The 13,994-nt window shown below is 37.3% G+C and overlaps 1 protein-coding gene across 1 annotated transcript; it reads right to left on the bottom strand.

Moving 5' to 3' along the window:
- Positions 1–11,417: 11,417 nt before the first annotated feature.
- LOC106879248 (U7 snRNA-associated Sm-like protein LSm10) lies at positions 11,418–13,715 on the bottom strand. Its single transcript, XM_014928739.2, has one exon. It carries the CDS (start codon positions 13,570–13,572, stop codon positions 13,162–13,164), a length of 411 nt encoding a protein of 136 aa, XP_014784225.1. The 5' UTR covers positions 13,573–13,715; the 3' UTR covers positions 11,418–13,161.
- Between the last annotated feature and the right edge of the window lie 279 nt (positions 13,716–13,994).

Here is a 13,994-nt window from a genome sequence, read left to right as displayed (position 1 = left end):
GGAAAACAACATGGCATCCATCTTCAATATTTCACTCATTCTGGCAAATACGGGAGACAACTCTGGACATATTTTGATCTTATTAGACCTCTTCAGTAAAGCTATGCATAAACCTCCAAATACTTATTGAAGCAGCAATGAGATAATCTCATAGAAAATGTACAATAAAAATGAAAAGAAATGAATTTGTTACCAACATGACCCAGATATCTCACAGCTCTCACTATTGTGTCAGACACCCACTGGTATAGCTAGAGAGGGGTGTGGTCTGCTGTAAGCTATAAGCCTGTACTGAAATCAAATAATAGCAGTTTTCATGTCGGCACACGGACACTACTCCCTGTCCAATGCAGCAAACAGTATAGTAACTGTGCAACATATTGCTTTAGTGGGAGCCTAAGGGTAGCAAACTGAAGGGTCACACACACTTTAGCTACACCACTGCAGGCACCCCATGAAGAGCAACACTCCTTTCTACTAAAGGGACAAGGTCTGAAATTTTTGGAAAGAGCTAGTTGATTATATAACCCCTGAAAGGGTAAAAAGCAAAGGTAACCTCTGAGGAATTTCAACTCAGAACATTAAAACGGATGAAATGCCATTAATCTTTTTGTCTTAGTTCTAGCATTGAGAATATGTCAAATCTGTTTGCAGAAAGCTCAAGGTCAATTTAACAAAGAATTAAGAGCAGAAGAATAAGTTCTTCACCAATAACTAATAGTCCAGTGCTTTATTTCAATCATTTTAAACAACTTCATACCCTCCCCGCAAATATATATCATCATCATTTAATGTCCATTTTCCATGCTGGCATGGGTTGGATGGTTTGACTAGAATTGGTAAGCCAGACAGCTGCACCAAGTTCCAGTCTGATTTGGCATGGTTTCTACAGCAGGATGCCCTTCCTGCACACACATACATCATCATTTAACATCCATTTTCCATGCTGGAAAGAGGCAAATTGGCAGAATTCTTAGAGTATCAAGTAAATGAAGTAGTATATGTTCTTGTTCTCTGCATTCTGAGTTCAATTCTTGCCAGAGTTGCCTTTTTTAAACTTTTGGTAAAAAATGAAAAAAAAGGTACCTGATGAATATTGGGATTGATCCTCCATCTCTGTGTTGGTGTTAATAACAGATTCAGTGTATCACTTCTAAAATTAGTATAACCCCAGGTTATCCTTGTGGGCATAGACCTATGTCACATAGATGTCTATTGAAGATGTAAAAGAACAATGGATCCTGTACTCCAGATATACCAAGCTGTCTCAAGAGAGAAATTGGTTGTATTCAGATCTCTAGGGGTAATGGGCTTCACCGGGTTTAAGCTAACCAAGACATGCTATGATTCCATCAAGTGTTGGCAGCACAAGAAGGAATATATTGATATATTCATTCAATAACCAATTCTATTTTACCACTAGATGCTTACAAGTTCTTTTCTTTTTGTTGTTGTTTTTCTACTATTTTAGTGAAATAAGAGCAGCATGGTACGATCTTTTGTAACTTCCAAAATTGGTGAGTGGAAAGGAAAAAGTTAGCTTCAAACCAAAGAACTATCATAAATGATTTTTAACAGGATATACTCTACAAAAGATATCTAACAAGGAGTTGGTGTTAGTAACAGATTAAATCTATCACTTGTAAAATTAATATTACATTGTGGACCACTTTAATCACAGAAAGTTTTTTGAAGGCCTCTTGTATACTTTATGCACTAATAGTCAAATTACAGAATCAACAATTTTATTTACTTTTCATTTGTTTAAAATAGAATTGTAGGCTATTGCCACTTATAAATTTTAAATTTATTTTGAAATAAATGTTTTACACAAACAATTTTATTTTGAGATTAACCCTTTAGTATTCAGATTATTCCGTCAAATGTAATGCTTATATAATCAAATTGTTTTGAATTAATCATGCAAAGACATCGTAGTATTGAAATTTTGAGGATGTAGTTGCTTATTCTTAGAATGACATTGTAGGATAAGTATGCAAAGCCAGATCTGGCCAGTTTGAACATAAAACAGGTAGAATATTTGGGCTGGATATGGCCGGTTTAAATGCTAAAGGGTTAAACACAATGTTTCAAGAAAATATCAAGCAGGCTGCAAGATAGAAGTCTGCAGGCTGGAGGCCTCATGTTGGCCAGCCCTGGGTATAGACCTATGTCACAAAGATGGTCTATTGAAGATGTAAGAGAACAAATCCTGCACTCCAGAGATACCAAGCCTCTACATCAGTGTTTCTCAACCATTTTTTAAAAAACCTATGGACCCCTTTGATTCCAATTTTACTCGAATGGATCCTTCCAGTCATTCGATGTTTAAAAAAAATCTTATATTTTTATAATTAAATTATTATTAGGAACTGTATAAAAATATTGTTAAAATATTTTGTGTATTGTAGATGTATAACCAATTTATTGCAGATAAATTCTAATGACAAAATCTTATACAAAACTAGTTGAGAACCACACACTGTTTACTGCATGGTGTAGTGTGGAAGTCTTTCCATGTTACTTGTCTCTATGGTCCAATCTGTTGTTGATGTGTAGCCTATGATCAATTCTTATGGATTAGATATATGGTTAAATGTATTCCAGCCATGACTTTCCTGTCCTTTTGGCGAACAGCTAAAACTTGTTTCCCTTTTCTTTGATTTAACCCTTTCATTACCATATTTCTGTTGAGATGCTCTGTGTTTCTTTCAATTAATTTTAAATATAACAAAGAATTTAGTAAAATAACTTGGTTATCATTAAGCTAGTGTTAGGAACATAAACTGGGACTAAGGTTTGGTGGAAGATTTTAATTCAGAACTCAAAACAAGACATTTGTATTACAAAACCAGAGGCGGTTTCAGGCGTGTTGGTATCAAAAGGGTTAAGACATTGGTGTATGACTTGAGTAAAGTTTAAATGTTTCTAGCAGGTTGAGCAACCACATATCAACTTCCTGATACACCTAAGTTTTGTTGGTGGTGACAGAGAAGGCAAACAAGGTGGACTTAGTTGCGACATCACTGCTGCTAATGCATATCTCAATGAATGAGCACTAAATTTTAAAATATGTTTTATTGATTTTATCTTGAGGGAGACATTGTGACCTTGACCCTCACAAACTTTCTTTAGCAGTTACAAATTGATGGCTGCATGAGAATCAAGGCCAGAGCAGAGAGAGAATTCCAGAGGAGAATGTTCTGTGGAGGACAGATTGGATCTAGTGCTTAGTAAAGAGCCCAGAAGTTGACACAATATGAGAAATTAAAAGAGAAGAGATGAGGGCAGTGAGGATTACTTGCATAGGGTTGCATGAGACCAGCCAGATCAAAGGGGCAGAGACCAGCAACTGTCATGTGGTAACTAAGTCCATCTAGTTTACCTTTAACAGAAACCACAGGTGTATCAGGAAGCTGATATGTGATTGTTCAACCTGCTAGGAATAGCAATTAAACCTTCTTCAAATCAAATACCAATGCCTTAAATACTCCCCAAAATGACAGATAAGGTAGAGAGAGAGAGAGAGAGAGAGAGAGAGAGAAAGAGAAAGAGAAATAGAAGATAGCACATTTATGAACTTCAGTCACTCAAGTGGCTTTTCTTTGGATGTGGTGAAGATGCATGTAGCAGCAGTACGATTCAAGCTATGGAAGAACTACTTCTTTGTGAGTCTAACCAGAGTTTTGTTGATGACTGGTAGCAAATGTCTGAAGCATTTTGTTGCTTTGAAGAGGAAAGCAGTCCTCACTATATTGTGGGTATCAGTTACATGTTGTTCATAAGAAAGAGAGGTGATAGTACAGAAGTATTTTCTTCAAATGTAGTGATTGTGTCTTTGTGTCGCTGAAGGCAACTAGATTGGCTTAACTTCGTTGGAAAATATTTTGAAAGGTTTCTGTTCATGAAAGCAATGTAGTTTTGAACCTGAACTGCCTCTGTTGACTGTGGGTAGTGTTTATGTGAGGAAAGTTAACGAGGATTAAAAGATCATACCATCTACATAGGAATGGTTATTGTTGAAAGTGACAAGATTAGCAGGACTTCTTTAGGGGATGTTATGAAAGGTACCTGTTTATGGAATCAATGTATGTTTGGCATAAGGTATCAAGATTGCATGTGAAGGACTTTGGGGTGTAGAAAGTTAGGGATGAACATAAACATCTGCTGTTAGTAGGGGTGGTAAGCAAGTTGGTTGTGTAGAGCAGGAAGATTATGAGAGAAAAACTGAATCTTAAGATCCACTACTCCATCACATGTGCTGAGATGGAATGACCTAACAGGGAGTCACCCATCTGTATGTATGTATATATGTGCCGGTGGCATGTAAAAAGCACCATTCGAGCGTGGTTGCTGTCAGTGCCACCTGACTGGTCCTATGCCAGAGGTACGTAAAAAGCACCATTCGAGCATGGTCGTTGCCAATACTGCCTGACGAGCTCTCGTGTCGGTGGCACATAAAAAGCACCCACTACACTCTCGGAATGGTTGGCGTTAGGAAGGGCATCCAGCTGTAGAAACTCTGCCAAATCAGATTCGAGCCTGGTGCAGCCATCTGATTCGTCATTCCCCAGGCAAATCGTCCAACCCATGCTAGCATGGAAAGCGGACGTTAAATGAAGATGATGATGATGTACAAATACATGCTCATGGGAGAATTTAAAATCAACACTAGCTAGTAACTGGCTGCTTATTAATAATCCAAGATTTTTTATTCTTTACGTTCAGTTTGACTTGGTCATCTCAGAGTTAAATGCCTGAACCAGGCACAGCTAATAATAGAATACATACCACCTACTGTTTTGCTGACAGATCCCATAACGATAAATTTTCTTAGAGATTTGTGTTGGAGACAAAACAGTAGACCAGGCATTACAAAAACCCTTACTGGTGGTCATTAAGGATGGAGATGGATACATGTTTTTACATAAGGTTGTTAATAATTGTTCCCTATCTCTGAGATGTTGAAAGTGAGTGAAATGATGTAGAAGTTGGCATGGTCAGAGTGGTTACTCTTTCTGGAAATGGAACACACTGTAGCACGTTTCCACCAATCAGAAAATATCTGTGGAAGGACTAAAAAGGTTGGAGAGGATAGGGGCATATTACTTGAAGGGTAACAGAAGGGACATTATCAAATTTGGTGGTTTTGTTAGTTTGAACCAGCAAAATGTACTTCAACACTTGACATGTATGTCTATGGGGAACCTGGTGGAATGGTAAACATTTTTTAGGGAGAATTACCTAGTATTGATAATGTGGAGTTGGATGTAATGCAAACAGCAAATTGTTTTTTTTTTTTATGAGAGGACAGCAAACATCATCATCATCGTATAACATTCGCTTTCCATGCTAGCATGGGTTGGACGATTTGACTGAGGACTGGTGAACCGGATGGCTGCACCAGGCTCCAATCTAATCTGACAGAGTTTCTACAGCTGGATGCTCTTCCTAACGCCAAACACTCCGAGAGTGTAGTGGGTGCTTTTTACGTGGTACTGGTAACGGCCACGCTCAAAATAGTGTTTTTTACATGCCACCTACACAGGAGCCAGTCCAGTAGCACTGGCAACGACCTCGTTAGAATGTTTTCTAACGTGCCACCGGCAGAAGAGAGTAATTCCACAAATTTGGTAAAAGTAATTTTGGTAAAGAAGAAAGTCTATAAACTCTCCCTCTTAGTGTGGAGTCTAGAAGTTGAAGAGTGGGGGATGCACAAGAATAATTAGAAGAGATGAGTAAATTATAAGAGTCCATATAGGGGTTGCAGAAGACCAGCCAGTGCTGAGGAAAAGAGATTGCTAGAGGAATGGGAAGAGAGAGAGAGAGAAAGAGAGAAGACAGCACAACAAGGAGCTGGCACATAACTTTATACCAATCAGTCAGGGGGGTTTTATTTGGATGTGGTCAAGATGTTTACGTATATAGCAACAGTGTAGGTTTGGAGGGAGGGGTTATAATATAAAGACAATATCAATAAGACTGAGATGGATCACAGAACCAACAATGTATGTCATAAAGAAGTAAAAAAATATTGAAATGAGATACACAGAACACTAATTGGTCATAAAATAGTCAATAAAATGTATCGGTTTGTCATAGGATCAATTATGTCAGAAGATGGTGATGTATAATAAAACTGACAATGCCAAGAAATCAGTAAGACTGAAATGGGTTTTATGGAAAATTTATTGACATAAATGAAAAGTTTCAGTGCTGAACTAAGAGCAAAGCAGTTGATGTGTATCCTGTTACTGTCAGTTGGGGCTGGTTGAGGTTCTTAACTCTGAGACAACCCGGTCCCCCCACCTGGATGAGATGCTGATCTGTTGCAGTATTAGTCATTTTTGCCAGATGAGTGGACTGGAGCAACGTGAAATAAAGTGTGTTGCTCAAGAACACAATGTGTCACCCAGTCCAGGAATTGAAACCACAATCTTACAATCATGAATCCAACACCCTAACAGCAAAGTCTCACACCTCCACTACATGCAAAGATACACATACATATAAGACAAGCATCTTTCAGTTTCTGTCTGTCAAATCCACTTACCCAAGGTGTTATGAAGTGGAACTGAACCCAAGACTACATGATTAGAATGAAAGCTTTTTTAACTACGCAACCATATCAGTACTTATTATCTCTGCTAATTTTCTTTCTAATTAGTTATGCTGTAACTCTCTTACTTTCATAACTTGATCCATCAATTTCATAATTCTGTAGTTGCTTCAGTCCAGAGCATCTGCTTCACCTTTGTGGTAATGGGAATTCTGTTGCTTCAGGCACTGAAGATGACTCTTCTCCATAATACTTGACTGACTTGGTGAGTGAATGGTACATGCCCTACATTGCCAGACATTTTCAGTATCTTAGCAACTATCTTAGACAAAGTAGTTGTTTGCCGTCAACTTAATGTGACAGTCCCATGAAGGGAATAATACTACTGCTATTTAGCCCTAGGAAGCAGCACCGCTTCCTGTCAGCCTTGTCACAATTCCTGTGTCCTTATGTTTACAAAGGGGAGACAAGCACCTCCATCCAGGGACTAGTTTCTGAGTCTTTGTTCGTCATCAGTCTGGAGTAGCAATGGCCTTCTAGTTGGAGATGCCAGTCAAGCTCTTGTAAACATATAATTCTAGTGAAACACATTCACTGATTTCAAAAATAGAAATAATACATTTCTAAATCTCTCAGAGAGATTTATGCAGTAGTGATGTGATAAAGTAGTTGTATTCTGTCAACTTAATGTGACAGTGCTTGTCTCCCCCTTGTAAACATAAGGACACAGGAAATGTGTCAAGACCGACAGGAAGCAGTGCAGCTTCCTAGGTCTAACCAACAGTAGTATTATTCCTTTCATGGGACTGTCACATTAAGTTGACAGCATACAACTACTTTATCGTATCACTACTGCATAAATCATTCCAAGAGATTTAGAAATGTATTATTTCTATCTTAGACAGTTCAGCTGTTTTCCCAACCTTCATTATGCATAATTGCACTTTCAACCATATAGGGGTCAACTTCTACAACCAGTCTTTCTGTTAGGTCTACTTGGAGTAGGGCCTCCCTGTCTCTCCTCACCATGCTTTCTACTCATTTGGCAACCATTCATAGTAACATTTCTATGCTTTCTTGTTAGCATTAACGAAGGTAAACACTCAGCTATCATTCCCTGCACTTTCCCCGCCCCAAGATGAATTAGTATGCAAATGAAACAGATTTAATCAACTGTATTAGTGAACGGCTGAAGGGTTATTAGCGAAATTAACTCAAACACAGAGATAGAACAAAATTATGACAAGATGCATTTCAGCCAATTTGAAACTTTTTTTAGCAGTTATAACTGTCTTAGATTATTTCAATTTTGCATGGCTGTGTGGTAAGAAGTTTGCTTCCCAACCACATGGTTTCATGTTCAATCCAAAGTGTGGCATCTTGGTCAAGTGTCTTCTATTATAGCTTTGGGTCAACCAAAGCCTTGAGTGGATTTGGTTGACAGAAAAAACTGAAAGAAGCCTATATATATATATATATATATATATATATATAAATTGTAAATCCCAAAAATAACAACAAAAATACAAAGGGTTCTGCGGTACACGTGTTTCAAGCTTTATATCAGTGTATAATTTACAATACAAAGCTATCTTCAGCCGCAAAAGTATTTCTCTCCCAGGAAATTATATCACATCGGCGTTAAAGGAGGAAGAAAGGTGTGATATAAGAGGTGAAGATCCTTTCGGTATTTTGTATAGTACTATACCTCGTATAATTCTCCATTTACACATAATTTCTTCGGTCCTCTGAAAACCGTCCATACCTTGCCACGATTCAGTGTGTAGTGTTAAGTTGGTGGTTAAGAACAATACAATAAAATGACAAAACGAAACAACAATATAAAATAAAATGGGAATATAAAATCCTGAGTAGAAAAGAAAAGAAAAAGAAATACACAGATATTCATGTAAAAAAATAAAAATAAAACTTAAAATAAAATAAAAAATAAAGGGAGTCAAATCGGTGGGGCGGGTAATCTAAGAAGTAATAAGAGAGTCTGGATAGTCAAGTAAGCTACATCTAAGCTATTTAGATGGGTTGGTGAAGGGTGGTGAGGAAAAATCTAAATGTAGAAGATATATATATATATATATATAGTGCTGCTGGACTGGCTCTTGTGCAGGTGGCACGTAAAAAACACCATTTTGAGCGTGGTTATTGCCAGTACCGCCTGACTGGCCCTCCGTGCCAGTGGCACGTAAAAGCACCCACCACACTCTCGGAGTGGTTGGCGTTAGGAAGGGCATCCAGCTGTAGAAATTTTGCCAGATTGCATTGGAGCCTGGTGCAGCCTTCTGGTATGCCAGCATGGAAAGCAGATGTTAAATGATGATGATGATGATGAAATTTGGTGGTGGTTGGGTACTGGATGATTACAATGACCCCAGTGTTACACTGGTACTTAATTTATCAAACCTGAAAGGAAGAAAGGCATAGTTAACCCCAGTGACATTTGAACTCAGAATGTAAAGTCAGAAGAAATACTGCTAAGCGTTTTTCCCAGCATGATAATGATTTTTGCTAGCTTGCTAATAATAATAATTCCAAATTTTGGCAGTAAATTTAGGGACAAGGGCCGAGTCATTAACATCACCTTGACCCTGAAAGAATGAAAGGCAAAGTCAATCTCAGCAGTAATTGAACTCAGAACATAAAGATAGATGAAATGTTACAAGGTACTTTTGTCCGGCTTGCTAACAATTCTACCGGATCACTGATAATAATAATAATCCTCTCTCACCAAAGGCACAAAGCCAGGGAGGAGGGACTAGTTGATTACATCGAACCCCAGTGTTTCACAGGTACTTAATCTATTGGCTCCCGAAAGGATGAAAGGCAAAGTCAACCCTGGCAGAATTTGAACTCGGAATATAGTGACGACCAAAATGTTGTTAAGCAGTTTGCCTGGTGTGCTAACAACTCTACTAGCTCGCCACCTTAATAATAATAAGAAGAATAAGAATCATAAATGTTGTTTAAATCACACAACAGATAATTTCGTTGTGCAGAGGTTTATTGTACAAATTCTCTTATACTCTCCCATCCAGAGTGTCTCTGTCAAGACATTTGTGTTGGTTTTGATAATAAATTTTTATGGAAAGTATTAAATAAGGCAAGAGCATATTAAATTAATTTTATTGGCCCATGGTATATCAGTTAAATTTCTGCTCACTGGTTACACAATGCCCTATTCAAATGCTAACAAAGAGATTTTTTGAAAACCTATTCAAACTGTAAGTGGTGTATCTGGTTTAACTCTTTAGCATTTAAATAGGTCATATCTGACCCAAATATTCTACCTGTTTTATGATCAAACTCACACATATCCCATATCGTTATTCTAAAAATAAACGATCTCATTAGTGAACTATTGAAGCTATGAGATAATGCAAGATTAATTGAAAAGAATGAGAATAAATGGACATTACATTTGACAGAGTAATCTGAATGCTTCAGGGTTAAATGTCTGTGTGGTAAGTAGCTTGCTTACCAACCACATGGTTACGGGTTCAGTTCCACTGCGTGGCACCTTGGGCAAGTGTCTTCTACTATATCCTTGGGCCGACCAAAGCCTTCTGAGTGGATTTGGTAGAGGGAAACTGAAAGAAGCCCGTCGTATATATGTATATATGTGTTTGTCCCCACAACATCGCTTGACAACCGATGCTGGCGTGTTTACGATCCTGTAACTTAGCAGTTCGGCAAAAGTGATCGATAGAATAAGTACTAGGCTTACAAAGAATAAGTCCTGGGGTAGATTTGCTCGACTAAAGGCGGTGCTCCAGCATGGCCGCAGTGAAATGACTGAAACAAGCAAAAGAGTATTGGGAAACAAAAATCTCCCTCCTCTAAACCCCTAGCGCCCCCTAGGGAGTGCTACTGACTTCATCTGTTGTCAGGTTTAACACCATCACCACAAACCTTGACTTTTAGTAAAAGTTCACTGTTGATTTTGATTAAGTCAATAAGGGATAAAAATGTACCACATGACCACTTCAACCATTATACTTATGAGTCTTGGTTTTAGATATTTAATTTTTGTTCTTGATAGTGTTTACTCCTGGGGTTGGTAAACTTTTTATATCATTGACCCTTCCATGGTATCATTTGTAAGTTATCGACTCCAATCAGGTAAATTTCTAAAATAAAAATAAAAAGTATAGCTAATACAAAACTTTTTGATTTAAAAACAATTTTCCCATTGTTCTTTTGTATCATTTCGACTTTTAAATGAATAAATATTTAAAGAAATCTAATGAAATTGATTATGAACAACAGAAGTTGAATCAAATTGATATAGTTGGAATATCGACCCCCTTGAATAGCCAGAGAGACCCCGAGCGGCCAATACTGACCACTTTGCCAACCCCTGGTATACACATTAAATGAGAGGTTGAGACATTTCAAGGACGTAAGTGTTGTAAATAAAGTTTATTTGCTTAAAAGCAGGAACCATTGAAATTTCGCCATCACAACACCCAGCACGACATACTGGAAATAACAGCGAAACTTTTCCAAAAGTTACCAAATGCAATCTTTCCAATTTTGGCGCAAGGTTAGCAATTTTAAGGTGAGAAGCCGATTACATCAACCCCAACATGGAACTAGGACTCGTTTTATCGATCCCAAAAGGATGAAAGGTAAAGTCGACCTTGGTGGAATTTGAACTCAAAACGTAAAAGAGAGGGAAGAAATACCTCGAAGCCTTTTGCCCGGCGGTGCCGTCTTAAAAATGGAAGGATAAGAAGACACTATGGTTGCTTGAAAGGAAAAATAGGACTGTCCTTTATCATAGATCTGCCGGATATGGACTGATATGAAGTTGAACAAATAAGTACAGAATAATCACAAACACTAAAAAAGAAATAGACATTTTAATAAAAATATTAATTGAAATTTTTGATGCGTTTCGTAGTCGTGAGTTCAAGTTCATTGATAGCTGTTAATATACAATTCCATATACACAAACGTGTAAAGCAATGATGTTTGCAGGGAAGAACAACTGTTAAGTTGTAAGATGTTTTATAACCCACGGTTTATTTACGGTGGAATTTTCGCCAGTTACGAATTTCTTCCTACCCGCTAAATCAACGTGGGACTGAGTATTATTCTACATACAGATTTACCTTACATGCAATTCTCAGGCGATATCGGCGTGGCACAGTGGGTCAAGTCCTGAAGTTTGATTCTCAGACACGATCCAAAGAGAAAGAAGAATCGAAGAAATGAAAGACAAAGTCGACCTCATCAAGATTTCAACCCGAAGTGGAGTCAGCACGAATACCGCCAAGTATTCTATCAGTTGCTCAGATGCTTCTACCAATTTGGTGATTTATAGTGGTGAATGGAATAAATACATACAAGTATATTTAGACAAAGTGGCAGGGACCATTTCATAGATATGGCAAACAGTTTTGAAAATACCATTCTTAAGTTAGTTTAAACAAAACATTTAAAGGAACGCGGTCATTATCGCTTTAATTTTCAATATTTCTCTCACAGTCCATCACTGCTTTGCCAAAACGTCCCTCAAATAACTCCAGTCTTAAGGAAAGACAACATAAGATTATGTGATCCCCTTATAGACTGGTATGAAAAAAAAAGGTGGAGGGGGGAGCAGCGCTGATCAGTTTAATCAGGGTTAATATGTGACTATACAAACATTAGAGGAACATCTTTAAAATCAGATGTGGGCGCATGAAGGAATAAAATTTAGAAATAGAATTGTGAACAGAAAAAAAGGCGCCAGAAATAGAGACCCCCCCCCCCCCGAAGAAAGATAATTTAAACTGAATTGTCTATCCGTTAACACTTCTAAGCACAAACATAATCGGAGTATTCTGTACTTTTGATAAATAATATTTCTAAAATGAAAGTTAAAGTTGCCGAAAATACAAGTGAACAACGACCATTGATACAAAACAGATGGGACCACAAAGAAACGACATGCTGGACTCACCGAATGTCTTTGAAAATTCTAAAGGATGACGTTTAATTGTTTATAATATAAACTATAAAACGGTAATTAAGACAGTTTAATTAGTCTTAGTACTCACAGGTCCCCCCCACCTTTTAAAATAAAACAGTGATTGACTCAATTTAATTAATATTAGTAGTCAGTTATGTAAAATAATGATTTATACATTAAGGTAAATGTAGCGTGTCATTTTCTTTTTGTGGCCCCTTCTGTTTTGTATGACATGTGGTTGTTGGTGTACATATTCGACATATTTACCAAAAATTGTGAACATGAATTGCTCTGGGGTCGATTATTTATATTCATATACAGTGTAAACATCCAGGACATTTATTCATATACCCCTGCGGCTTAGAAAGATGTAAATTTAGGATACTTTTGGCATTTCTTTTTTTCAAACTCTAATAATTGAAAACATTATTCAGAATTAAATTAAAGATTGTAGAAGATAATGAATTGCCATAAATATTTAAATGGTCCAGTTAACAAGCCGTAGTCTTAAGCATGATACCAAACTGGTGTTAGGGTTTGTAGACAAAACTTCAGAGTTACCTGTATGTAAAGCATCTCACTTAATACAATCTATTTACTGGTGTTTATGAGGAATAATGGGGGGAAAAAACTACGTCAAGCCTTTCTTCTCTTGACGACGAAATTCTCTCTCTTTTCGCTTCATCTTACTTTTCACAATTCTGTTCATCTCTTTGGCTCGTTTCATTTGGTAATCTTTTTTAAGGTTTAACTGTTGACTGATGGATGAAATGATATCAACATCGTCAGGGATATGTACAAACCTCACCTCACGACCCTGTATAAACAATTTATCGAAATATTTATCACCAACTTTATCGTTGGCACTGATGTAACGGACGTCTTCCAGAGTTAAATTCATGAAGGCATCGACATGAAGAAGTAATCCTTCCACACTGTTTTCATTCCTCAAATCCACCGTTGTTTGTTTACCGACAATGGCCTGCAGTAGAATTATCAACGAATTCTTGATTAATGCTGTTTCTCTGCTAGACGTGGCCATATCCGATAACCTCGTTCAGACATAAATACACAAAAGAATGAAAACTTTTCATCCAAGCCAGTGGAATTTATAACAATTTGTCCAAGGCGGGACAAGCACCTTATGACGGTGTAACTCTCAGAAGGGGAATAACTCTGAGTGCCTTTTAGACCCAACAGCGAATAAGAGACAACCGGCTTTTCACACTAGGGTACCTGCAACTAGCTCGTGTGCAATCGAAAGAGAATACATATACAGTGGTACCTCGGATTACGAATGCCTCTGATCACAAATAAATCGTGCTTTATATGTATCTATATCTATATATAAATTTTACAAATTATTCTGTAATTATATAGGTAATTATAATTATATATAAATAAGGGCATAACTATACAAGAATGCCTCATCTTAACTGAGGCATTCTTGTATAGTTATGCCCT

The sequence above is a fragment of the Octopus bimaculoides genome, chromosome 2 (genome assembly GCF_001194135.2).
Source record: "Octopus bimaculoides isolate UCB-OBI-ISO-001 chromosome 2, ASM119413v2, whole genome shotgun sequence".
Lineage (NCBI taxonomy): Eukaryota > Metazoa > Mollusca > Cephalopoda > Octopoda > Octopodidae > Octopus > Octopus bimaculoides.
The sequence above is the reverse complement of the archived record's forward strand: the minus strand, read 5'-3'. Positions and strand labels throughout refer to the sequence as shown.

Excerpts from the sequence above, each read along its gene's own strand:
- LOC106879248 (XM_014928739.2), bottom strand. The coding sequence starts at position 13,572 with ATGGCCACGTCTAGCAGAGAAACAGCATTAATCAAGAATTCGTTGATA.